Here is a 27,318-nt window from a genome sequence, read left to right as displayed (position 1 = left end):
TAACACCTCTATGATGCTTCATGACAGTGGAGTTTACTGGTGTGGGTCCAGAGAGGGTCCTATCAGTAACATGGTTAACCTGACAGTCACTGGTAAGCTGAGTGTGTGGAGTTAGTGTTGATGAAGCTGTGTGTAAATGGATGAAATGCTGTAGTTTGTCTCTGTGTTGAGGTGGATCAGTGATCAGCGGCAAATCTAGAGAAATTCTCTTAGAGGGGCATGGAAGCAATTTCTTTACACAGGTTTTATATAAAGCATATTACAAAAGGAATAAATAAAATGCAGTAAGTATACATGTTTCATATAAATATAGTCTATAACTTTATTTTCTTCAGCCCACATAATTTCAACATTTGGGTTACATAAAACATGTTTATTTTGATTTTATGTACTGTATAGTCTATATAAGAAATAAGTATGTAGGAAAGATACACAACATGAAGTGGTTCATATACAAACACGTTTTTTTTTTTGCCTACTTTTCATTTTACCTTTGTATTTCACCTTCAGATATTTTGCCGTGTTTTGTATCATTCTTTTCAGCTCAACCTCACATGTCTGAATTAACAGTTATTTTTTGTAGTAACATAACTGATCTAAAAATCACATAATATTAAAACCAAGTGGGGAAAAAACAAGCATTTTTACTGAAAAAACCACAGACATGCTTAGTGAATGATTTCCATAATGTGAAATGCAAATAGAAATTTTATATTTTAAAAAAAGAACTATGCACAAATTTTGTAAACAATAAAGTTATATACAACTATGATCCTAAAACTGCATCTGGAGTTTTTTGTATTTTGTTAAAAATACAAAAACTAAAATGAAAGAACAATCACGTGTCACAATAAGAAGGCACACAAATTGTTTGTGCCAGTGCAAAAAATAGCTTGTCTGCAACAAGACAGAGGAGAACACCGCAGTGATAGACCCTGCAGGCCTGACAGCAGGAGGTGTATCACTCCTCCCGTTTTCCACCTGGAGACAGTGTTGCACTGCAGTCTGCCTTTGGTGTACTCCCTGCCGCTGCAGTCAAAATCTGAGTGCAATCCAACAATGACAGTTTACTGTCATTTAAAGACAGACACAAAGATCAGGGATAATCAAGGATGATCAAGAATGATCGTTGTGTATAACAGTGGTGCTGTTAGAGCAGTTCAATCGGGAGCAATGACAGTGATCTGCACTTCTTCTCATTTCTGTGTCAGACACTGCTGGATGAAGCTCTCTTCTCCACTCAGTAGCATGCCCCAGTCACAGACTGCTCTGTTTAATCACTTAAGTTTCCACCTGCAGAGAGGAAAAGACAGTCGGGAGATAAATGTGTTTTCTCATCAGTTGTTAGTCAGATTCAGCATATCTAGTATAACAGTGGGGATTTCAATCCCATTCAGAACAACAGCAGAGCAACTGTGCAGCACTGCTCCTCTTAGTTCTAGTCCTTTTCAGCTCTAGTGTTAATCTTTTGAAGTGGACACACTGTCCTGTATTTGAGTCCAACCAGTCTCGGTGGGATTGACAAACTGAGCTTACATTTTGCACATTCCTAGACAGTTAGCATCAGCCCCATTTGCTCTATAGATTTCACTCAAGGTACAGTAGTAATACGATCATTAGACCTGCAATATTTGTATTTGTTTAGAGTAGTTAGTCTGCATATTAACTGTAACAATTACAGTACTGCTGAAAGCAGAATGGAGCGATTCCAACCCTCTGCTGACCTCAGAGTCTCCAGTCTAAAATCTGGGCTGTTCACAAGATCACACAGCTGCTTCATTCCTGAATCCATCAGGTTGTTGTCACAGAGATCCAGTAACCTCAAATGAGTGGGGCTGGACCTCAAAGCAGAGTCCAGAGAAGCACAACTCACAGCTGACAACCTGCACTCCCTCAATCTGGAAAACAAATAAAACATGCAAATTAAATCTCACCACCTGAAAACATTCAGCACTTCACAATATGTTAACATATGAAGAAGGTTCAGAATGTAGACGTTTAGGAAGAGTGAAGCACCAAATGGCTAAAGATAAAAGGTAAACATGATCTAAGGGGGGGGGTTGGGAAGCGCATCTGTAACCGGAAGGTCACTGGTTCGATCCCTGGGCTCTCTGTCCTGGTCGTTGTGTCCTTGGGCAAGACACTTTACCCTACTGCCTACTGGTGTTGGCCAGAGGGGCCGATGGCGCGATATGGCAGCCTGGCTTCTGTCAGTCTGCCCCAGGGCAGCTGTGGCTACAACTGTAGCTGCCTCCACCAGTGTGTGAATGCGAGAGTGAATGAATAGTGGCATTGTAAAGCGCTTTGGGTGCCTTGAAAAGCGCTATATAAATCCAATCAATTTTTTAATTAAACAACAATCATCTGCTTATATGGATATTTAAGAGTAAATTACTAGAAAATGTTAAAGTTAGTCAAAAGGTTTCAATTATGAAAATTGTTCAGTGAATGGACTAATTCATTGAAGAAGAAAACTGCATTTACCATGTAGATCCTCAATTTGGCTCATTTTAATATCAGCCTTATCTCTGCAGATTAGCATCAGTATGTCACATTCATCCGAGCACAACTAATACATAGTGACTGACCTCAGAGTCTCCAGTTTACAGCGTGAGCTCTCCAGGAAACCACACAACTCCATCACTCCTGAATCCTGCAGGTTGTTCCCACTTAGGTCTAGATGCTTCAGATGAGAGGGGTTGGACTTCAGTGCTAAGCCCAAAGACACACAGTTGATCTTGGACAAGCTGCACCAACTCAGCCTGAAAAGGAGAATGAATTTTGCTTGACAAAAAATAGTTTTTAGTTCTTATGTGGGTCTTTGTGCACAAAGTTCAGGTGTTAAAGCTAAACCTCCCAAACATACTTTCAAAAGGACATTATTTCATACAAATTAATTTGAGCATTCACAGTAAACAGAACGTGCTGTATCTAGAAGCACTGATCAGGTTGAAACTAAAGTTAACCTCAAACACAGCTGTTTGCAACATATAGAAAAGTTGAATAATATACTGCATTAACCTCAGAGTCTTCAGTCTACAGTCTGGGTTCTCCAGGAAACCACACAGCTGCATCACTCCTGAATCCTGTAGCTTGTGATTGTAACTAAGGTCCAGCTCTATCAGATGTGATGGACGGGACTTCAGAGTAGAAATCAGGGAAGCACAGCTGATTTCTGATAACCTACAGAAAACTAACCTTAAAAAGAAAGAAAAAAAAGAAATTCAGTCTTCACTTAAAGGAAATGTGTATTACACTAGAAACATTGTCCAGTGTAATAGTGTTTACAATCTTGTCCTTTGATGATTAAATCACTGTAGAAAACAAACAATTTAAAAGTGTTTGTAAAGCATAGCAGTCACCTTTGTTAATTGTACACTGTGGTCAAAAGTTTACATGCACTTTATCCTACACTACATCTAGTGATTTCTGATATAATTTTAAATATGACCTCTCTCTAATAATGGGCTGTGTACCACAGCCTTTAAGACAGCAGTAAGTAATTTAAGGGTTACAATAAGAGATGACTCATCTGTGTGCGTACCCTGTTATACCTCAGGTCAGTTCTATTCAGTTTTATTTATACAGGGTGGGCCATTTATATGGATACACCGTAATAACATGGGAATGGTTGGCGATAGTCTCATTTGGCTCTCGGCGAAGGCAGCCGCACTTTTCTCCTCTCCACCTTCCCCTTATCTTCCCTGCTTAGCTTCTTATGTCCTTGTCTTGTCTCGTGTTTTTTTTTCCACTTCCCTGGAACACTCTCTCACAGTCTGTGTCTAAAAACCTAAAAGAATTATGGATTTGATCAACTGGTCTCTGAATGCTATTGACACCCTTTTCTCAACGAGAAGTTTGGGCTCGGGAGAGCCCGAGTACCCTGGAGGGACTTTCCCTGCCGGATACACGATGGACGGGTGGCAGAAATGGAGGATCGTGTGCCTGGCGGGACTGTCGATCGAGGACGCTGAAGATATCTACCTATTCGGAACCATGATAACAGGGTTCTTGCTGATCAGAGCTGGCTTGGCCCTGGCTTATCGGAGAATTAAGAAAGCGGAACTGGCTGTTCAAACCCCCACAAGGCTGCCTGCTGGGATTGAAACGATGGGACGAGGCGCAGCTTCTCAGAAAGGGCTCACTGAATGCAGCATGGTTAAGAACTTGGAGGCGCTTACGGCTGCAGTTAATACTCAGAATAACACCTCTGGGCGGATATTAGATTACATCAGGGAAGAATCCACTCGGAACAACACCTCTGGGCGGAAGCTGGATTACATCACGGATCAGTTGGCTGCGGTCGTGAGGTCTCAGAATCTGCTCTGTGAGCAAAGGAGTGACAAGACCACGGAATTGAAGGTTAATAACATCATGGAGAAACTGGCAGCTATCCAACGGGAGACTGAGAGACCAGTGTCGGAGTGTTAAAAAGAGCTTGAAATTCTCATGAGTTGTTTGTAAAAGAAAAACCACCATCATAATGCGGCTACCCCTTCGGCGCCAGCTGTGGGCTCAAGGCTGGAGCTGAACAAAAACTCCCTGATAACGACTGTGTTGAGTCTGTTCCTTCCCATTCCATGCAAGGCCACGTGGGTTGGCTGGTAGACTGTTTACTTAGATGGCCTGGTAAATGGCCTGTATTTATATAGCGCTTTACTAGTCCCTAAGGACCCCAAAGCGCTTTACATATCCAGTCATCCACCCATTCACACACACATTCACACACTGGTGATGGCAAGCTACATTGTAGCCACAGCCACCCTGGGGCGCACTGACAGAGGCGAGGCTGCCGGACACTGGTGCCACCGGGTCCTCTGACCACCACCAGTAGGCAACGGGTGAAGTGTCTTGCCCAAGGACACAATGACCGAGACTGTCCAAGCCGGGGCTCGAACCGGCAACCTTCCGATTACAAGGTGAACGCCCAACTCTTGAGCCACGATCGCCCCCACTTAGCCACTTAGCCTGATAGGGCAGAGGACACTGTCTCAGCTGAACTATGGACACGCACACACATACACTTACACTGAGAAGCACTCACACATCCCCCTTCCCCTTCCAATGCCTTCGATGCTTGTTGCCTCCTGGGCCCGCGCTGGAGAGTCGGCGCAGGGGCAAGATGGCTGCTGTGTTGCCTGGGATTACTCCTTATCCCCTACCCAACCCTGCTCTATATTGTTGTACTGTGGACATTTATGTGCTTTATGTGCAGAGGAGTTTTTTTGTTTCCTGTTCTCATGCTGTCCTCTATAGCCCAGCATGAGTAGAGGTGTCTTTTTTTCCTCTTGTACTTTCCAATTGTAGTGTACATTTCAGTGTTTTTTTTTCTGTAATGCAACCGTTCTCTGACTTGTATCCCCATGTGATGTCTGTGTTGTGTGTGTATGGTCCCCCCGACCAGTAGGCAACGGGTTCATTCCACTGCAGGGCAACCTGCCATTGCATGTGGCAAATAAAATTTGAACTTGAACTTGATATTAAAGTCCTGTTTGTGGCACATTAGTATATGTGAGGGGGAAAACGCCGCAAGATGGGTGGTGACCATGGTCGCCATTTAGAAGTTGGCCACCTTGGATACAACTTTTGTTTTTTCAATAGGAGGAGGGCCATGTGACACATCAAACTTATTGGTAATGTCACAAGGAAAACAATGGTGTGCTTGGTGAGGAGCGGATCAAAATTGTGTTGATATTTGGTGAACGCAGTAACCGGGTCATTGCAGCAGATTTCAATGCAAGACACCCTACGAGACCACCCATCTCCCATGCTACAGTTAGCAAACTGCTTGCTAAGTTTCGTGAAACTGGTTCAGTGTTGGATTTGCCAAAATGTGGACGCAAGAAAACAGAATTTGCAGAATGGGCAAAACAAAAATTGGAACAGGACCCTCAGTTCACGCAGAAGATTTTGTTCAGTGATGAGGCAAACTTTTATGTGAATGGTGAAGTTAACAAACAAAACCACCGCTATTGGTCTGACATTAACCCACATTGGATGGATCCCTCCAAGACTGTTGGGACAACAAAAGTGATGGTTTGGCGTGATATATGGGGTACAACGATAGTGGGTCCATTCTTCATCAATGGTAACCTCAAGGCCACTGGATATTTGAAATTGCTACATGATGATGTGTTTCCCTCTTTATGCACTGAAGCTGGCACATTCCCTGAGTTTTTCCAGCAAGATGGTGCACCACCACATTATGGGTGCCAGGTCCGAGCATTCCTAGATGAACAGTTTCCTGGAAAGTGGATTGGTTGTCGTGGGCCAGTTAAATGGCCCCCAAGGTCTCCCAATCTGACCCCCTTAGACTTTTATCTTTGGGGTCATCTGAAGGCAATTGTCTATGGTGTGAAGATACGAGATGGGCAGCACCTGAAACTACGGATACTGGATGCCTGTGCTGGCATTTCTCCTGCGGTGTTGCTATCAGTGTGTGAAGAGTGGGAGAAGAGGGTTGCATTGACAATCCAACACAATGGGCAGCACATTGAACACATTTTATAAGTGGTCAGAAACTTGTAAATAACTCATGAAAGAATAAAGTTAGGTTGAAACGTGTTAACCTCTTCGACATGTCAATGGCTGTGAACAAAGACAAATTTGTAAATAACTCACGAAAGAATAAAGTTACGTTGAAACCAAGCACACCATTGTTTTTCTTGTGACATTACCAATAAGTTTGATGTGTCACATGGCCCTCTTCCTATTGAAAAAAACAAAAGTTGTATCCAAGATGGCCGACTTCTAAATGGCCACCATGGTCACCACCCATCTCGAGGAGTTTGCCCCCTCACATATACTAATGTGCCACAAACAGGACTTTAATATCACCAACCATTCCCATTTTATTACGGTGTATCCATATAAATGGCCCACCTTGTATATCATCAAATCACAAAAGCTGCCTCAAGATGCTTAATAAAGTATGGTAAAGACCTCACAAAACACAATCAGATCACCGCTATGAGCAAGCAGTTTAACTACAATGGGAAGTAAAAATTCCCTTTTAACAGGAAGCAGCCTCTAGCAGAACCAGGCTCAGAGTGGCAGCCATCTGCAATGATCAGTTTGGGTAAACAATTCAATTCGATTTATTTAACTCCAAATCACAACAACGGTTGCCTCAATGTGCCAAACAAATGGTGAGTGAAAAGGGTGAGACTAAGGACACACAGCGCATCATGGGAAGCACCCAGCAGCCCTAGTCGGTGGCCCTAGGTGAACATCCAGGGAGTGGACCTTGAGATAGTGGACTCTTATAGGTACCTGGGTGTTCACCTGAATAATAAACTGGACTGGAGCCACAACACTGATGCTCTTTACAGGAAGGGTCAGAGCAGACTCTATCTACTGAGGCGGCTGAGGTCATTTGGAGTACAGGGAGCGATTTTAAAGACCTTCTATGACTCTGTGGTGGCATCTGTCATTTTTTTACAGTGTGGTATGTTGGAGCAGCAGTTTATCGGCAGCTGAGAGGAAGAGGTTGGATAAACTCATCAGAAAGGCCAGCTCTGTTCTGGGATGCACCCTGGACCCAGTGCAGGTGGTGGGAGACAGAAGGACTCTGGCCAAAATAACATCTCTGATGGACAGTCTCCCACCCCATGCTGCAGAGCTCCTTCAGTGACAGACTGCTGCATCCTAGATGCATGAAGGAGCGTTTCCACAGGTCCTTCCTCCCTGCAGCTGTCAGACTGTACAATCAGAACTGCTCCAAACAAACATAGAGGTTTACATCCGCGCTGTAACTTGCACTATTTCATCAACCGATTCACACTACAACCTGGTTTGCCTCTTATTGGTAGTTATTTTTATTTAATTTAAAAACTGTACAGTACTCTGTTTAGTAGTAACCATTGTCCATATGTATGTAAATATGTAAGAAAAATTGTGTATGTTTCTGTTCTGTGTCCTGTGTATTGTTTGTTGCATATGTCTCTTTCTGGCTGCTGTTACAACCAAATTTCCCCTTGTGGGACAATTAAAGGATTATTCTATTATACACTGATTATTCAAGACCTTGTAAATCAGAATAGATATTTTTAAATGTAGTTCTGGATTTAACAGGTAGCCAGTGAAAAGAATCCAACACAGGCTAGATATGCTCTCTTTGTCATCACTCTCTGTGATGACATCACTCTGTCATCACTGTCAATTGCCATGACATGGCGTCCACGCACTGGCAAGCGAAAGCAAGGCCGACCAAAGACCACATGGCGTCGAACATTTATGGACGATCTGAGAACTGTCGACATTGCCTGGGACGAAGCTGAAGCAGTCGCTGCTGACCGACATCGATGGAGATCACTAGCTGCCCGATGCGCCGCTCGGCGTAGGAGGAACTAAGTACTAAGTAAAGTAAGTCATCACTCTCAGTACGCTTGCGTCAGCATTCTGGATCAACTGTAAACTTTTCTGGGAGTTTTATGACATAAAGAAGCTAAAGCTGTTACTGTGCTGTGAAGAGCTCCGAAGCTGATTGAAACTCTTAAGCAAACTCCTCTGCAACGGGTTTTGTGGGGATAACAGGAGAAGAGAAGCTGCAGAGAGGTGTTTAAGACTGCAACTCTGCTTCCTGGTCGGAACTCTGTATAGTCACATTTTGGGGGCTGTATTGAATTTGGCCAGATTTCTAGAAATGAGAGCTGGTCCATCCAAAGTTTGATGGATGACACCACTCATCCATAAATTTAAGGAAAACATGCGGCTAAACATGTCACTGCTTGTCTGGCTGGGGAATGACCCAGAAAAGACTAGAGTCTGACACTGGCAATATCCAACGCAGGAATGGGTTGATGGTGTGCTGGGGCTTTTGTTCAAGGCTATAATTCCTCCTCGCTGTAACACTTCCATGCTATTTTTCCTGGCTGCTCGAGACTATCTGCTGAGGGAGCGACACTACCTTTGGCTGTCACGGATCGGATCAATTTTTGGATCGGCAAAAAAAGAAAAAAAAAAAAGAAAAAATTTTAACATTTACTTATTTAAGTATTTCTTCCCTATTTAAAAACATTCAACTCAAGACTCATTCCACGCAATTACATGAAAACAAATTAAGGAGTGTTTATGTCATTCGCTGAAATAACCCAAAAATATGGTTTGATAAGAGAAAATAATTTTTGGAAATATTTACAAATAAGGGATTGTATTACATTCGTCCGCTAGTCGAACCTCAGATACAGGAGGAACAATGCGGTTTTCGTCCTGGTCGCGGAACACTGGACCAGCTCTTTATCCTCTCGAGGATACTTGAGGGTCCATGGGAGTTTGCCCAACCAGTCTACATGTGTTTTGTGGACTTGGAGAAGGCATTCGACCGTGTCCCTCGGGGTGTCCTGTGGGAGGTGTTGCGGGAGTATGGGGTGTGTGGCCCATTGCTACGGGCCATTCGATCCCTATACAACCGTTGCAAGAGCTTGGTTCGCATTGCCGGCAATAAGTCGGACTCGTTCCCGGTGGGTGATGGGCTCCGCCAGGGCTGCCCTTTGTCTCCGGTTCTGTTCATAATTTTTATGGACAGGATTTCTAGGCGCAGCCAAGTGGCGGAGGGCTTTCGCATTGGTGGCCTCAGAATCTCATCTCTGATTTTTGCAGATGATGTGGTTCTGTTAGCTTCATCGGGTGAGGGCCTCCAGCTCGCACTGGAACGGTTCGTAGCCGAGTGTGAAGCAGCGGGAATGAGGATCAGCACCTCCAAATCTGAGGCCATGGTTCTCAGCCGGAAAAGGGTGGAGTGCCCACTCCGGGTCGGGGATCAGTTCCTGCCCCAAGTGGAGGAGTTCAAGTATCTCGGGGTCTTGTTCGCGAGTGATGGGAGAAGGGAGCCGGAGATCGACAGACGGATTGGGACTGCAGCTGCAGTAATGCGGACGCTGCACCGGTCAGTCGTGGTGAAGAGGGAGCTGAGTGTAAAAGCGAAGCTCTCAATTTACCGGTTGATCTACGTCCCTACCCTCACCTATGGCCACGAGCTGTGGGTAGTGACCGAAAGAACGAGATCGCGGATACAAGCGGCAGAAATGAGCTTCCTCCGAAGGGTGGCTGGCCTCTCCCTTAGAGATAGGGTGAGAAGTTCGGCCATCCGGGAGGGGCTCAGAGTAGAGCAGCTGCTGCTCCACATCGAAAGGAGCCAGCTGAGGTGGTTCGGGCATCTGACAAGGATGCCCCCTGGGCGCCTCCTGGGCGAGGTGTTCCAGGCATGTCCCACCGGGAGGAGGCCCCGGGGCAGACCCAGGACACGCTGGAGAGATTATATCTCTCGGCTGGCCTGGGAACGCCTTGGTATTCCCCCGGACAAGCTGGAGGAGGTGGCTGGGGAGAGGGAGGTCTGGGCCTCTTTGCTTAGGCTGCTGCCCCCGCGACCCGGCCTCGGATAAAGCGGATGAAGATGGATGGATGGATGGATGGATTGTATTACCAAAGGAAAATTTACTCTAAGCTCAAATATGGTGGTAGAGTTTTTAAGAATTGTCCAGTACAGCACATAGAGCAGCTGTTTTCTACAAAAATGTTTAAGAATCCAAAAAAAGAGATATGTGAAAACTTGAGGATTATATGGCAGAGAGATTTGAGTTGTGCAATTTCTAAAGAAGACTGGTGTAGAATTTTGTCATTCTCTGATAAATATATAAAAGAGGCCAGGGGTAAATTTACTCAGTACAAATTAATACACAGATAGTACTTCACTCCGTCCAAACTAGAATGGGAATCAGTCCAGTAATATATGCTGGAAATGTAGTTCAGATCCAGGGACATTTATGCATGCTATTTGGGAATTTTAGGAAAGTTTATCCGTTTTGGCAAAAGTATTGGACAAAATAGGAAGGTGGATTGGTTTGATAATACCCTTGTCACCAAGACTGTGCTATTAGGGGATCGGTCGGTGTTACCTGGGGTTTCAAAATATGACTTTGTGGGGGTGATTGCAGCGGCCCGAGTTATTCTCAGTGTATGGAAGGAACCATCTCCTCCAGAACATAATAGGTGGAAAGAAAAAATGCTGAAAATGGTGTCGTATGAAAAATTCTTGGCTAGGATTAATGATAATAGGGAGGGTTTTGACAAATCATGGGGACGTGATTTTGGCTGAGATGGTTGGAATTTATTTGGCAAGGGCAATTATCTTTAGTTACATTTTATGCTTGCTGCGTTGTATGTTTGTGTAGGCACTCAGTAATGGAATAACTTAACTTAAGAATTAGATTTTATTGTCCTTTTTTTGTGGGTGTACCGATAGTAAGTAGACCCAAAATACAAAGGTGAATTAACCATGGGATTGGAAGCTGTCTTTTCTTTTTTCTTTCTGTTGTTGTTTTGTTTTTTGTTTTCATGTTTTCATGTGATTAAATGATAAAAACAAATAAAGACTTCAATTACAAAAAAAAAAACAAAAAACAAATTAAGGTGCAATATATGACAGTATAGGGCTTTGTATCTACCACTCTGCTGTGATATAATGAGCGATCATGGTCACCTAGCTTTCCATTGACCTGGAGGTCCACACATTTGTAGTTGGGCAACATAACTTTAAACTTTTCCTGCTCATACATGCCTGGGTACGATCTTGTCACTGAAGTGGACGCGTAACGGGATATCATAGCGTGGCTCAAGCACATTCATCACAGTTTAAACCCCTTGTTTTGCACAAGGGAATACGGCCTCCGGTCTGCAGCAAAACACCCCAATAGCTTTTGTAATAGCTTTAGCCCGGTCAGATTGGCGAGCAAAGGGCTGCTTAACTCATTCACTGCCAGCCATTTTCAAATCAGGTAACTCCCCACTGCCAGGGTTTTTGAGCATTTTTACTCATTTTTGAAGAGCTTCTTTTGAAGAGTTTTTCAATTGACGTCTATAGACGTCAATGGCAGTGAATGAGTTAAATGCCGCAAACTCCTCTGCTCCTCTACTTGGACCGCTAGCGCTTGCAATAACTATCGCTTGACAGACTGACCATGTGCACCATACACATACTTTTTTTCCCCTTCTTTTTCGAATCTTCAGATCACTTGCGTCCTGAACCGTGGAGTGGGATTGGTTCAGATTACGGATCAACCGTGATCCGTTGCACCACTGACCAATATTCTGAACAATGGAAAAGTCCAAGAAACTTGGAACTGTAGATTTACACAAGTTGGGAAGGTCTTTTGGAGACATTTTTAAACAACAGCCCATTCCAAGACCATCGGTTCAAACAATAATATGCAAGTTATTTGGATGTCTCACTACTTTGCAAAGGTTATGGAAGAAGGCCCAAACTGTTACCCTCAGACAACGGTAGGAAATTGGTTAGAATATTCAGAAATAATAATCCAGGAACCACCAAGGCTCAAGCCTTTCCATTAACTGGAAACAACTGGAACACCCATGTCAATGTCCACAATTAAGCCAATTTTATTTTGGTATGGACTGAGAGGGTACTGAAAAAGGAAGAAGCCCCTGGTCCAAAATTGACAGTTTCAACATTGACTGAAATTTGCATAGGACTATATGGAAAAACCAAATGGTCAGACAAGACAAAGATTGAACTATAGAGCTAAGAAGAGAAGATGATCCCAACACATTCAACCAGACTTTTGTTGGAATGGATAAAGCGGGCTAACATTACGCTTCTGGAATGGCCTTTCTAAAGCTCCAGCCTTAACCCTATTGAAGACTTTTGCACTAGGATTTAAAACTAGGTCCATGCCAGCAGATGCACTGTAATATTTCTGCCATGCAGAGTGGTCAAATATCCATTCAGAATTATACCATATACGTGTTTTCAGCTACCAAAGCATCTGGTCAAAATGTACCTTGCTAATGGACATTTAACCAAATATTAGTGGGGTGTGTACCTATTTAAGCCTATAAAGTAGATACACTCTTGAACCTGTGTGGATTTGAGAAAATCCAAATCTCAAACTGCTACACTGAGTACTCAAGCCATTAAAGATGTACGCTGTATCATTCCACCCAAGTAAAAGAACAGTTCAAATAAATAATTAAAAGCCCAACTATGACTTGAGTCTTTTTTAGTTTATGCATACTTTCGACAACAACTGTATGTGGTGTCATTATTCATAAGCATGAATGTGGGTATGTTTCATCTACTCTATTTTAAAAGAGCAAAAATTATTTCCCCAACATTATAGCATGATCAGTAAGGAATGGTTAATTAATAACAAAGCTACACGCTTGCATACTTATATTTTAAAAGGTAAGATGGTAACTGATACTTAATCACAGTTAAGATTAAAATCCAGTCTCAAAATACATTTCAATGGACAAAAGTAATTTATAAGAGCAAGTTCTATGGAGTCAATGACCTCACCTCAGAGTCTTCAGTCTACAGTTTGGACTGTCCAGACCAGATGATAGTAACGTCACTCCTGAATCATTCAGATGGTTGTTGCTCAGGTCCAGTACTGTCAAATGTGAGGGTTCGGACTTGAGAGCTGAAGCCACAACTTCAAAATGAGGGTCTAAGAGTCCACAGTTATGAAGTCTGTGAATACATATTAATGTAGTTTAATATTAAATTTATTACAGTGGGCTTTCTAATACCCGAATTGAGATGTTGGGCTAATATCTTAATACAACAAATGTAAAAATGCAACAATATAGATTAACTGTCATCTGCTGCCATTTATGAAAAAAAAAGTAATGAAAAAAGTAATTAATAATGAATCTTTTTTTAAATTGAATTATCTCACATGTTTGATGCTTAGAAGATGACCTGAAGGTAATTGGGTGCTAGTATAGAAAAGGGTATGGTACCAGCTAGATAAAGTTGGGCTTAATGAACAACTCAGATTCTGGAACCAGTCTACCGGAGAAGGGCTGGGCTCTGTTCCACTCTGAAGTTGCCCTGATTATAAGACAACTGGCTTATAATCATTTAGCAACTTGGCTAACTGATGCAGTGAATGAAAGGGAGAACACCAATTAGTGTGTCTTGACGCATGCTTAATCATCCGAATGAACAAAATCATTTTCAGTAGGAGAACCATTTCATCCCTCAGCCAAGGGACTTCTTCAGACGTTTCTCCCACTGACAATGTTAAATTCAAATGAATGAAATAAACTTTTTGATTCACTGGATTACTCAACGGATTAGTGTGGCCCAGATAGAAAAACCAAGAGGCGCAGAGCTGTATTTATACACTCTGGGGGTGGTAATCTGCTACACTGTTATCTAAACAGTTCACTCTTGGAGAAACAAGAAACTTATATGATGGCCTTCATTTTAGAAACATAGATACGTGCATAACCATCCACTTTCAGTAACTGGAGCATATGTAATCACTATGTATAATAACTGCACAGTCACTTCTTTTGACAAAGATGGTGATCTAACTTACATAGCCTTTCTGCAGTTCCTCACTGCTGGGAACAGCCTCAGTCTTCCCTCCTCTGATGTGTTATACTTCCTCAAGTCTAACTCATCCAGAACCTGCTCTGACATCTGCAGCATGTAGGCCAGAGCGGAGCAGTGGATCTCAGATAGCTCCTTCTCTGATCTGTTATCTGACTTGAGGAACATTTGAATGTCCTGATGGACTGAGAGGTCATTAATTTCCATCAGACAGTGGAAAATGTTGATGCTTCTGTCAGGAGAGATTTCCTCACTACTCATTTTCTTCAGGTTGTCGATGATACTCTGGATGGATTTTGAACTGTTGTCCGTCTGACCCAGCAGGCCTCCTAAGAGTCTGTGATTGGAGTCCAGACAGAGGCCATGAAGGAAGCGAACAAACAGGTCCAGGTGGCCATTTTTACTTTGGAGGGATTTTTCCATAACTCTGCCTAGGAAAACTTTCAGTGAACTCTTATCTTCACTGCTGTCATCGTCCCTTTCTTTTTCGAAGTAATCATCATTTGTTAATTTATCTTCATCATCGCTATCATCATAAATATCTCCATAATCATCTATATTATAATCATCATGACGATCGTCATCATCATCATAATCTATATTATAATCATCATCATCTATATTATCATCATCATCTCTATCATCATCATCATCATCATCTATATTATAATCATCATCATCTATATTATAATCATCATCTCTATCGTCATCATAATCATCATCTATATTAAAATCATCATGACTATTGTCGTCATCATCATCATCATCATCATGACGATCGTAATCATCATCTCTATCATCGTCATAATCATCGTCATCATAAGCATCATGACGATCTCGAACATCATAATAATCTGATTCTTCATGATTTTCATCTTCATCACTATCATATTTGTTATCACGTCCATTAGTATTTTTCTGCAAATTCTCACTGTTTTCTTTTCCTAGGAAGTCCTGCAGCACCTCTGTCTTCTTATTGGTGTAACAGTGGAACATGTAGACTGCAGCCAGAAACTCCTGGATGCTCAGATGAACAAAGCAGTAAACTGGTTTCTGGAAGATTCCAAACTCCTTTTTGAAGATCTCTGTACAAACTCCTGAGTACACTGAGGCCTCTGAAACATCCAGACCACACTGCTTCAAGTCTTCTTGGTAGAACATGATATTTCCTTTCTCCAGATGTTCAAATGCCAGCCTCCCCAGCTTCAGAAGAACTTCCCTGTCGGCCTCTGTCAGCACCTGTGGACTTGTCTCAACAAACAAATTCTCATGTCCCTCATGGTATTTGTTTTTCTTCCTCTTTGTCTGAACCAGCAGGAAGTGTGAGTACATGTCAGTCAGGGTCTTGGGCAGCTCTGCTTTCTCCTCTGTAGTCAACATGTGCTCCAGAACTGTAGCAGTGATCCAGCAGAAGACTGGGATTCTACACATGATGTGGAGGCTCCTGGATGTCTTCATGTGGGAGATGATTCTGCTGGACAGATCTTCATCACTGAATCTCCTCCTGAAGTACTCCTCCTTCTGGGCATCAGTGAAGCCTCGTACTTCTGTTACCCTGTCAACACATTTAGGAGGAATCTGATTGGCTGCTGCAGGTCGGGAAGTTATCCAGATGAGAGCAGAGGGAAGCAGATTTCCCTCGATGAGATTTGTCAGCAGCTCACTGACTGATGACTTCTGTGTGACATCAGACACAAGCTTCATGTTGGTAAAATCCAACAAAAATCTGCTTTCATCCAGGCCATCAAAGATGAACAAAATATTAAACACAGTGAGCTTCTCTGCTGTGACGCTCTGTAATGTTGGATAGAAAACATGGATCAGCTCCAGAAGACTGTACTGCTCATCTCTGACCAAGTTCAGCTCCCTGAATGAAAGCACAACCACCGCACTGATGTGTTGGTTCTCCAAGCCTTCTGCCCAGTCCAGACTGAACTTCTGCACTGAGAAGGTTTTTCCAACACCAGCGAAGCCGTTTGTCAGAACCACTCTGATGGGTCTCTGTTTATCAGGCAAGGCTTTAAAGATGTCCTGGCACCTGATTGGAGTGTCATGGTGAGCATCCATTTTGGAAGCCGTCTCCAGCTGCCTCACCTCATGTTGGATATGAACCTCTTCACTCTGTCCCTCTGTTATGTAGAGGTCAGTGTAGATCTTGTTGAGGAGAGTTTTAGTTCCTGTTTCATCAGTTCCTTCAATCACATGTTGACACCGTCTCTTCAGACTGATTTTATGTTCATCTGAAACCTCCTGTAAACCAACATTTGCTGAAAGATAGAAATGTGATACCGTCATCCTTTTCTGGAGCCATAACTCCTCTAAAATGACTTATTTTTTCTTTCCATAATTAAACAATTTTGTTAGAAAACATAAAATAAATACAATTTTCCTATCAGTCTCCAGGAGGTCTGCCAGTGTTTGTGTTACATGAAAACGCAGAAACAGCAGACTGAGCCTCAGCAGATAAGCTGTAGCTGCATGTCCAAACCAATCAGTGCCTCAGTTCCTTCATCACTACATTTTTGAAGACTGCATTGTTTAAGAAGCAGAAAATAGCCATCTGTGGTCACGGATTTCTGCTTTTAAAAACTACCAAAATCCTTCAGGAAAATATTCAGAATCTTGGAGTTAAACAGTGTAATAAATATGAAGTTTGACCAGGTACCAAAGCAAATCATTCTTACTGTACAAATAATGTAAATATGATGGTGTATCACGAAAGATTGATGTCAAACTGATCACTTGGCCCATTTTACGCTACTTGTTCTTCAAGTGAATCAACAAATGGCGAAATGAAAAGCCGAACAACAACAATGCTGTTTCTTTAGATTGCTGTTTCTATTTTTTAATCACATTCATCAAATTTAGGAGTACATATACACTAAGTTTATTGTTAATTAATAAGAAAACTGCAGACAATTCTATTCTGAGCTGAAGAAGCTTCTGATAGGTTTGTACAGTCCACGTGAGTAAATTGGTGGCAGACCTGTGGATGCATATAAGGCAAAACACAGAGCCTGTTTCTTTGAAATGGGAAAATCAAGAGATGTCAACCAAAACACCAGGAAAAGAATTGTGGAGCTCCATAAGTGTGGCTCAATTTGAATACAATTTGGTGCCATTTGCAATTAAGAAATACAGACAATTTCTCTCTTTACTCTTATGAGAGCCCTTCTCATAATATCAGGGGACTTCAATCATGCCTCATTGGACTCCACACTGCCCACCTTCACCCAGTATGTGACCTGCCCAACCAGAGACAATGAAACACTGGACTTACTGTATGCCAATGCAGAAGAGGCATACAGTTCATCACCTCTCCCTCCACTGGGCAGATCTGACGACAACCTGGTGCACCTGGTCCCTGTGTATGAGCCCTTAGTGCGCAGGAAGCCACCAGCCACCCGCACAGTACAGAGATGGTCGGAGGAGAGCGAGGAGGCTCTTAAGGATTGTTTTGAGTCGACTGTGTGGGAGGTGATCTGTGACAGCCTGTGGGGCCGTCAAATCAAAAGACAAAGAGGAGTTTAAAAGGGTGCAGAGAGAGTTGAGGGGACTGATAAGGAATGGGAAGGACAGCTACAGGCAAAAGATGGAGAACCAGCTTCAGCAAAACAACGTTGGTGAAGTCTGGAGAGGCCTCAGAACCATCTCAGGCCACAAACATCAGAACTCTCTGCCTGGGAGGGATCTGAGGTGGGCAAATGAACTGAATCATTTCTTCAACAGATTTCTTTCAGCCATGAGGCAGTCTCCAACATCGGCTGCAGACTCACCCATCCCCACTGCTGCTGTTCCACCTCTGACACCTCAGACACTTCACACCTACTCTATTCACCCTGCTCACTCCTCCCCACCCCCAACAACAGCATCCAATACACACTCAACACAAGGCTCCAGCCTGTCTCTCTCTCAACCACCCAGGTTAGGAGGGAACTGAGGAGGATTAATGGCAAGAAGGCAGCGGGCCCAGATGGCATCAGCTCGAGGGTCGTCAGGTCCTGCGTGGACCAACTGTGTGGGGTGATGGAGCACCTCTTCAACCTGAACCTGAGGCTGGGAAGAGTCCCACAGCTCTGGAAAACCTCCTGTGTTGTACCAGTACTTCACGCCCCAAGGACCTCAACAGCTACAGGCCGGTGGCTCTGACATCCCACCTGATGAAGACCCTGGAGCGGTTGGTCCTGGCTCAGCTTCGGCGCCTAACAAGCTCATCACTGGACCCACTTCAGTTTGCCTACCAGCCTGGCATTGGAGCGGATGATGCCGTCATTCACCTCCTACATCGTTCCCTCGCTCACCTGGAGACCGCTGAGAGCACTGTGAGAATCATGTTCTTTGATTTCTCCAGTGCCTTCAACACTATTCTTCCCTCGGTTCTGAAGGACAAGCTGGAGAACTCTGGAGTGGACCATCACCTCACTACCTGGATTTTGGACTACCTCACTGACCGACCACAGTATGTGAGGACTCAGGGCTGTGTGTCGGACAGGGTTGTCTGCAGTACGGGGGCCCCACAGGGAACGGTTCTGGCTCCGTTCCTCTTCACCATCTACACTGCAGACTTCTCCCACAACTCCACCCAGTGCTTCCTGCAGAAGTTCTCTGATGACTAGGGATGGGTATCGAAAACCGGTTCTTGTTGAGAACCGGTTCCCACTGTTTCAATTCCTTGGAATCGTTTGCCATTTTTGCAAACAATTCCCTTATCGATTCCAGTCGCCCCGAATGACGTCACCACGTTGCGGAGCGTCATTTACCTGGCAGGAAACACGGCGCCTAAGCGGCTCAAACGCTCAAAAGTTTGATTATACTTTATGAGAACGGATGACAACAGGGCAACTTGCAAAGTAGATATTTCATTTAAGGGAGGAAACACTACAAATATGCAAAAGCATTTGCTCACAAAACACGCGATGACACGTGTTTTTAATTCCGCTCCGGACTCGTGACTCTCAACGCAGCAGCAGCGGTAACGTTTGCACGTCCTCTCCCGTTAATGCGGCAGGTAAATAATCAACTAACAGTGCATATTATGTTAGCGCAATCTGCCTTATTACAAGACCTGCCATTACTGTACATGTAGGTGACCATGATGAGAGAGACAGACAGAGTCTGGCTGGCGCTCGCTGGCAGTTCTCGCTGCAGTCTACCGGTAGCGTCTCCTTTCAGGCCAGGATAGACGAATGTCACCGAGCAGTGTCTAAGTTTGTGGTCAAAGGCTTGAACCCATTTGCCACAGCAGATGCCCCCGATTTTCGGTAAGTGAATGTGTTTAATTGTAGGCAGGGACATTACTGGATATTCTTGTGTAATTGCCACAGAACAATTTATGTTATACTTTGTTATTGCTACAGAAGAATATTTATTTTATTATTTTACATTTACAATTTTTTTTCCTGGGGACCCTGTGACACCCCATTGAAGAGCCGTAGGCTGGATCTCTTAAGATCTCACTGTTGGGTTTGTAAGGCCATGTTACTCCTAAATTTCTATCTTGTTCAAAGAGAAGATATAAAACAAAGTTCTAAGCTAATCGACCTTAGTGTTCTCCTTTTAAAAAAAAAAAAAAAGAATCGATAAGAGAATCGATAAAGAATCGAATCGTTAAACAGAATCGAAAATGGAATCGGAATCGTTAAAATCTTATCAATTCCCATCCCTACTGATGACTCTGCAATAGTCGGCCTCATCACTGATGGGGACGACAAGAAGTACAGAGGACTGACTCAGGACTTTGTGGACTGGTGCCAGCTGAACTACCTCCAGATCAATGCCCGTAAAACCAAGGAGCTGGTGGTAGACTTCCACAGGCACAAACATCCTCCACTGCAACCACTGAACATCCAAGGTATGGACATTGAGGCTGTGGACAGCTACAGGTACCTTGGTGTTCATCTGAACAACAGACTGGACTGGACTCATAACTCAGACGCCCTCTACAGGAAAGGGCAGAGCAGGCTGTACCTGCTGCGGAGACTCAGGTCGTTTGGAGTGGAGGGCCCACTCCTGAAGACCTTCTATGACTCTGTGGTGGCTTCTGCTATCTTTTATGGTATGGTCTGCTGAGGCGGCAGCATCTCTGCTGGGGACAGGAAGAGACTGAACAGGCTGATCCGAAGGGCCAGCTCTGTTCTAGGATGCCCTCTGGACCCAGTGGAGGTGGTGAGTGACAGGAGAATGGCAGCTAAGCTGTCATCCCTGTTGGACAACATCTCCCACCCCATGCAGCAGACTGTGACAGCACTGAGCAGCTCCTTCAGTGGGAGACTGCGGCACCCACGGTGTGGGACGGAGAGATTTCGCAGGTCTTTCCTCCCCACTGCTGTCAGACTCCACAACAAAGAGTTTAACTGATCAAACACACACATCCACACATGTGCAATAATACTAAGTGCAATAATCTTTTCTGGCATCGTATTTTTACTCAGTTGTATATAGCATTTGTATTCTATTTTTATCTTATTGTATATTTTATTCTACTGTATATAGTATTTATTTTATTCTATTCTGTACAGTTGTGTACTGTATATATTCTTATTGTATTCTAATTTTTGCTTCATAACTTTGCACTGTCCACTTCCTGCTGTGACAAAACAAATTTCCCAAGTGTGGGACTAATAAAGGTTATCTTATCTTATCTTACTCTTAAAGTTAACAAATATGTTTTTTATATTTATCAATCTAAAAAAATAAACATTTAGTCTGATTTGATGTTACAATTAAAAAAAAGTGTTTTCATCTGAAGAGTTTGTAAATATCTGGTTTCAACTGTATATTTGATGATTGTCAGGTCAGCACAAAGAGGGAGAGAGAGGAACAGAGATGAACAAGAGCAGGTGAGACACACATGTTAGTCAAATGGTTGTTTACCAAAAGTATCACCGTATCATAGGTCCTCATGTATCTCGTACCTAGTGTTTCTTTTTAGGTTTGTTATTTTTCAAATTATATATTTATTAAGTTCTGCAGGCTTGTTTGCACAACAAGGCTAAATAATTATATAAACTTTTCTCAATCTAAATAGTGGACTTTGGTAGAATTAAAAAAATAAGTGTAGTGCAGGTCTATGATGATTTTTAGTGCTACTATCATCTAGTTCTGATTCTGGTTGGGATTTGGTTTAGTCCTAAGTAGTCCTGACTTTGAACTGTTGTAGTTTTGTTTTAATTCCGGATCAGTTCTGGGTCTGGTTGAATTGGGGTTTAGTCCTCGTGTCTTGATACAGCCCTGATTTTGTTCTGCCTTGCTGCTTAATTAAAAAACTATTTTTTTTAATTAAGCAGCAAACACGGGGAGAACATGCAAACTCCACATAGAAAGACCCTGGCCTGATGGTGGAATTGAACTCGGGACCTCCTTGCTGTGCGCTAACATTGCTAACCACCACTGTGCTGCTGTGGAGAAATGTTAATATTTCCATCAGGTTTTTAGAAATGAGTCCATCAGCAGACAAATGTTCAGTCTTACTTTGTACACAGCTGCTCTGATTAGCTGTCTGTAGTCCAGCTCTGGTTCTGGATCTTTTTCCACACTGAGGACAAGAGGAGTCTTCTGATGAAGCCAACTGGTCCCAGTATGCGGAGATGCACTGTCTGCAGAACCAGTGTCCACAACTGGTAGAGACTGGATCCTTCAGGACGTCCTGACACACAGCACAGCAGGACAGCTGCTCCTCCTCACATACACCACTCCTTTTACTCTTTCTGTGAACACATTTCTTTATTAGTAAAACTATTTGCTCACTGTTTTTGAAAAAACAAACCATCCAGATTTGATATTATAATGCATTTCTAACAGTCTTTAACTTTTACTTTAACTAACACTTGCCTTTATTCTCACAGCATGGTGAGCTTTAGATGTAAATAAAATTAAAGAATTTTCTCATGGAAACAATATTCAAAACTTCAGATATTCAGCCTGAATTGGTTTAATAAAACATAAAAACATTATCCTGGCTTCTCCATCTGACACAATTTTCACACACAAACACAGTGGGAAGAAAATAAAATTGGATGTCTGGCATAAACAAATTACAAATCAAATTCTTGTGCAGGATAAGAACATCGTTATGATCCAGAATCATGTCTGCTGTTTTTTTTTTGGTCTCCTCCCATCCTTTGGAAAAGAAGTCCAGACGCTGGATGACTGAGAACCTTCACAGACTTATAGCAATGCAGCCCAAAAGTCCCATGATGTTCTTTGTATGTGACACAAACCTAAGACAACAATGGAGGACATCGAGGTGATGGTATACCTGGTGTTAACTGATGGTAAATGTCTGCACCACGTCATTGCACTACAGTGTTGGTTTGTGTGTAACCATTTTCCTTGTTGCTGGGTTTAAAAAAAAAAAAACTCAAAAAAAAAAAGAAATTGTAGGTTTGCTTGTTGTAAAAGAATCACTCACATGACATCAGGTTCTTACTTTGTGTCTGAAGATCCAAGTTCATTACTGAAGTACGGAGCTTCTTCTTTGGACCAGTCACTCTTCATAGACAAACAGCTGGAAACCTGATATGCTTTTCTCTGACCTCTACAAACGAGATATTTTTATTCATTTCACTTCAAAAACGAATTCATTACCTATTATGGAAGGTGTTTCTGTGAGTAAATATCAATGACTATGAAGGGATGGCTGGATGTTTCACAAGGCTAAAAACATAAGATTTTTCCTCAAAGTTAGATGGACAGGCTAGAGTTCATGGAACAGAAGAGCAGCAGGTTGTGCTGGTACTGCAGTCAAGTTGTTTCTTTTCCTCTGAACTCTTTCTCTGGTGAATAAAAACAGAATTATCTTTGCAAATTTCATCTACTTAATAAAACTGTGAATCACAATGCAGTCAGACATCAGTGGAACACATCATAGATGTTAAGCAATCTAAGCAGTATAGACTGCATATTTCCTGGTGGTGGTGCTCTGACTTGGTGTTGCCTCTCTCTCTTCCTGTCGCAATACACAGCAGAGATGTGAGTAGCTTATCTGTATGTTTCATTTAATTAAAAACTCTTGGAAGACATCTTATTCCATAACGTAATCTTGTGCTTTATCCAAAGACCAAACTCAATTGAATCACTTCTAATGATATCTTAGTCTTAGCTTAGCTCATAGTCAACTCACTAGCAGCATGGCCTCTTCACATTCCTGCTCTGCGTGTAAAATGCTTGGTTATTCCTCAGCTTCTTTTAGTTAATACTGGTAGTTCTAATAAATGTAGCCCTTTTTCCAGCTCCTGAGGCCAGGACCAATGACTTGGAGACCCAGCTCAGAACCTTTGAAAAACACATGGCCAGCCAGGCCCCTGGGTAAAGGTGAGAAGGGAACATAGGGGCCAGAGTAGGAGACACTAAGAAACCCTCAAAGTGCTAGTTAAGAGTAAATTGTAGATCAAGTAAAATGATCACATCAGGAGTAATGACATCCTGTTACTTCAACTGAAGGTCACTAAAATCAATATTGAATGGGTGTTTAACAATGCCGGACTAGTTTTCTCTGGTCCCCTTCCCAGTTGGATCAGGAGTGACACATTTAGTCGCATGTTCTCCTTAAATTGCTGGTGGTCTGAGTGGTGTCCAAAAAAACAATGTGAGCTTTGTAGATAATTGGGAAACTTTCTAGGGAAAGCCTCGTCTTGTTAGGAGAGACGGCATCCAGAGATAATTCGAAGCCAGCTGAGAGACAAACTCATGAAACGAAGAGGGAAGTCTGGGCTTGGTTATATCCTGCTATAACCAGGTTTCTGTGAGGTGGAATGTTTGAATCTTGATTCATTCAAATTAGGCCTATTTCCAGGCTTGCTTTTCTTTCTCCTGGAGAAATTTGTTTAAAGTCAAATGATGTCCTTGAGGTTTAAGTCTGGTTTTAAGTCTCTTCGTAGAACAGAATCTGCCCCACTGACAGTTCTTATGACAACCTCCTGACTACAGATTCAGGGGTGGGATCTTAGTTCTCTCAGACTAAACAGCTGCTTTTGAATCAGCTGTTTCACAATCAATGAATCATAATATTCTAATATCACTATGTCGGGATTCATGCCACTACTTTGGAGGGGTTCAGATCATACCTGTCTCTGAGAACTTTTTGAGTTCATCTTTAAGATAAGGCCTCCTCCCAGTGGGACATGCCCAGAACACCTCACCCAGGAGGCGCCCAGGGGGCATCCTTGTCAGATGCCCGAACCACCTCAGCTGGCTCCTTTTGATGTGGAGCAGCAGCAGCTCTACTCTGAGCCCCTCCCGGATGGCCGAACTTCTCACCCTATCTCTAAGGGAGAGGCCAGCCACCCTTCGGAGGAAGCTCAATTCCGCTGCTTGTATCCGCGATCTACTTCCCAGTCACTCAGATCAGCTGACTAACTGCTCTTGGATGTGTCATGGCATTGCCATACTGGGTTCAGGATTGTGGAATTCATTGCCATTTGAGATTGCCTCTTCACTGCCAATTTTTAAATCCCTCCTTAAAACCTACCTCTTCAGCTTGGTATTTGACTCAGTTTGACAAGCTAATGTTGTTCATTTATTTTACCTGTTTGTACTTTTGTTTTACTCATGTTTAACTGTATCTTGTATTGTATAACTGCATTTTGCATTTTTATTTTACTGATTGTATAGTTTATTTTACATTTGTTTTATTTATTTATTAAAAATATATTTTGATTTCTATTCTTTTTTCTTCCTTCACCACTTTGTTCAGTGGTTATTGCTTTTAAAGTGCTTTAAAATAATCTTGGCTTGGCTCTGCAGAAGATTATTACTCAGTTCTGAAATTAGTTCTTACCCTGTGTCTGAGGGTCCAAGTTCATCACTGAAGTATGGAGATTCTTCTTTAGACTTGTCACTGTTGATAGACACAGAGCTGGATACTTGAGGTGCTATTTCTTGATTTCTGCAAACACAACCATGTTTTCATTCATTTCATGCCAAAAACTCAACAATTACCATTGAAAGGTCTTTCTGTGAGTGAATATCTGATTGTTACTCAGGAAAAGATGGTACACCAAAAGTGACTTAGGGTCACTCTCTAGTAAATGGATTTATTACAAAAACAAAACAAAACCCACAGGCAACAGTTTTTCTGTCATTACAAACAATCAATTGTCCCAAAAGGCATGTCCTTTTCATTAAGACAAAGAAGAAACTGTAAGAAAGGTAATGATGGTGGAAAACTCCATGAGATTTTATAGTTTACTATGCTTCACAGCAACATAAGGACAATAAATGAGATTAATCAAGATCATTAGAAACTCTTGTAATAAAGTAAGTAACGGTGGGCGGTATAAACGGTATGAATTTGGCCAACGGTAGAGATTTTGACTATACCGCTCTACCGTGACAGCGCATGTTGATGGTGTCATCAAACTGCGCCTGTTTTGGACAAAAGCATCACAGCAGCTGCGAGCAATATCATCTGCAAATTATGTTGGGCGACAGTATCACAAAGAGACGAAGCATGTTGCGAAATATGAGGAAAGCCAAAAACTGCGCTTCCTCCACTTCCGTACCATTGATTCATTAATGTTGAATTGGAAATTAGACGACATCCGAAGACAGTAAGAAATAATTTCATAGAGCAGGTAAAATAGTCTTACTATTTCCATATCATTGTATATCACTACATATTCCAGTGCGTGATTTGAGCTATGAGCGTACGTGTTGCTAAATCTGATTGGTCATATGTGTTTATTTGGATATGAAAATTCTGGAAAAGAAATCGAGCTTTAACAAAAAAAAAGCTTTGAAATTGAAGCTCTTGGGTTTTTTCGTAACACTGGGAAGTTGTGCTCACTAGTTACAATACAGCTAAAAGGAAAGAGGAATGCATTTCATGCTATTTGGATTGATCTTTCAAATGAAGGCGAGAATTCTGGTAGAAACAGTAAAGCTGTGTTCTTGTCTTTCCATCATTTACCTGTCTTGTGCAGTCAAATTATTGCTTAAATGCTAGGTTAATTCAAATTACATACAACAATAAAAATATTTGTAGGAAATATTTTAACATAAAGTTAACCATTAAGAACAAAAAAAATGAATAGAAATAATGAACATAAATCGTAAAGGAGTTAGCAGTAGTCTTACCTTTTCTCTCCGGATCCAGGTTCAAAACTGAAGATCAGTAAATTTCCTTTGGACTGTTCACTCTTTATGGGCAGACTGCTAGACCCTGCAGACTCTGCTTTGTCTTTCTCTTCATCTACAGGAACACTCATCATGAATCTGAGAAGCAAACCACAAAGACTGACGTGAACTCAGAACAAAGCGCCAGTACAAGCAAGTCTGTTAAGTCAAACAAACAGGAAGAAAATGAAGCGCCACACCCAAAATATATTGCTTTTATTTTGGTGCATCTCACTTCTCTTCCTTTTTGTACCTGTATGGTTATGTAGGCTACGGTTCAATATGCGGTTGAGATTCATCATGCCTTTAAGTGAACCTCGTAAATTCAGTAAACTACACTACGCAGCAGCTGGATAGTGTAGTGAGAAGACCACACACCTTTGAAGCGGAAATCACAAATTCAATTCCCTCCCAGTATCCAGTAAGGCCAAACATCCACGCCCTGCAGGCTACGTCCGCAGTCTGCCCGCTTCCCTAACTTAGAGGCTGACAAGACACGCACCTTGATTCAGCTTCACGTTTGCTTCTGTTGTCATGCGTACTTGTGATACTGATCCGATTCAAAGTACGCTCGAAGCTTCGAAGCGTGTGTCGGGTAATCGCAAGGGCGTAGATTTGGCATGGACGGAAGGGACATGTCCCCACCAATATCCAGCGATTATTGAATTGTCCCCACCAATAATTTGATCTCTTCGAGTAAAGAAAAACTAACCCGATAGAAAAAACGATCTGTCAGCATCTCATTCACCCAGCGGTGCAGAAAAAGTTAAATTACGTCCTCTACTGGAGTCCTACGTCATGTGACAAATATGGCCAATGTGATTGGCTGTGCCTTTCAGGGAGCT

The 27,318-nt window shown here is 42.5% G+C and overlaps 2 protein-coding genes across 5 annotated transcripts; one reads left to right on the top strand and one right to left on the bottom strand.

Annotated features, from left to right (window-relative positions):
* Positions 1 to 322: 322 nt before the first annotated feature.
* On the bottom strand, positions 323 to 27,230 carry LOC146673323 (NACHT, LRR and PYD domains-containing protein 12-like). Of its 4 annotated transcripts, none has more exons than XM_085401677.1 (10): positions 26,852 to 27,230; positions 26,435 to 26,572; positions 25,137 to 25,244; positions 22,788 to 22,895; positions 21,830 to 22,065; positions 14,346 to 16,626; positions 13,316 to 13,489; positions 3,022 to 3,198; positions 2,589 to 2,762; positions 323 to 1,898 (listed from the first exon to the last, which is right to left on the bottom strand). In XM_085401677.1, the coding sequence occupies exons 2-10, from the start codon at positions 26,566 to 26,568 to the stop codon at positions 1,676 to 1,678; spliced, it is 3,615 nt and encodes a 1,204-aa protein (XP_085257803.1). In that variant the 5' UTR covers positions 26,569 to 26,572; positions 26,852 to 27,230; the 3' UTR covers positions 323 to 1,675. The 4 variants fall into 4 exon arrangements, with proteins under 4 accessions (XP_085257803.1, XP_085257804.1, XP_085257805.1 ...); XM_085401678.1 differs by having other exon boundaries at positions 26,976 to 27,230; XM_085401679.1 differs by lacking the exon at positions 26,852 to 27,230 and adding an exon at positions 26,727 to 26,845.
* On the top strand, positions 3,219 to 5,095 carry LOC146673324 (uncharacterized). Its single transcript, XM_085401962.1, has one exon. The coding sequence runs from the start codon at positions 3,802 to 3,804 to the stop codon at positions 4,429 to 4,431; it is 630 nt and encodes a 209-aa protein (XP_085258088.1). The 5' UTR covers positions 3,219 to 3,801; the 3' UTR covers positions 4,432 to 5,095.
* Positions 27,231 to 27,318: the final 88 nt, after the last annotated feature.

Source organism: Rhamphochromis longiceps, linkage group LG3 (assembly GCF_057381845.1).
Source record: "Rhamphochromis longiceps isolate RC_006_pf linkage group LG3, R_longiceps_female_GT1.1, whole genome shotgun sequence".
NCBI lineage: Eukaryota > Metazoa > Chordata > Actinopteri > Cichliformes > Cichlidae > Rhamphochromis > Rhamphochromis longiceps.
The sequence above is the reverse complement of the archived record's forward strand: the minus strand, read 5'-3'. Positions and strand labels throughout refer to the sequence as shown.

Bases quoted from the DNA above. Each gene is read 5' to 3' on its own strand.
- LOC146673324 (XM_085401962.1), top strand. From the start codon at position 3,802: ATGGATTTGATCAACTGGTCTCTGAATGCTATTGACACCCTTTTCTCA.
- LOC146673323 (XM_085401677.1), bottom strand. From the start codon at position 26,568: ATGATGAGTGTTCCTGTAGATGAAGAGAAAGACAAAGCAGAGTCTGCA. The intron at 22,066-22,787 runs GTAAGAACCTGA...ATGTGTTCACAG, and splicing joins CTTGGATCTTCAGACACAAA to AAAGAGTAAAAGGAGTGGTG. The intron at 13,490-14,345 runs GTAAGTTAGATC...ATGTATTCACAG, and splicing joins AGGAACTGCAGAAAGGCTAT to ACTTCATAACTGTGGACTCT.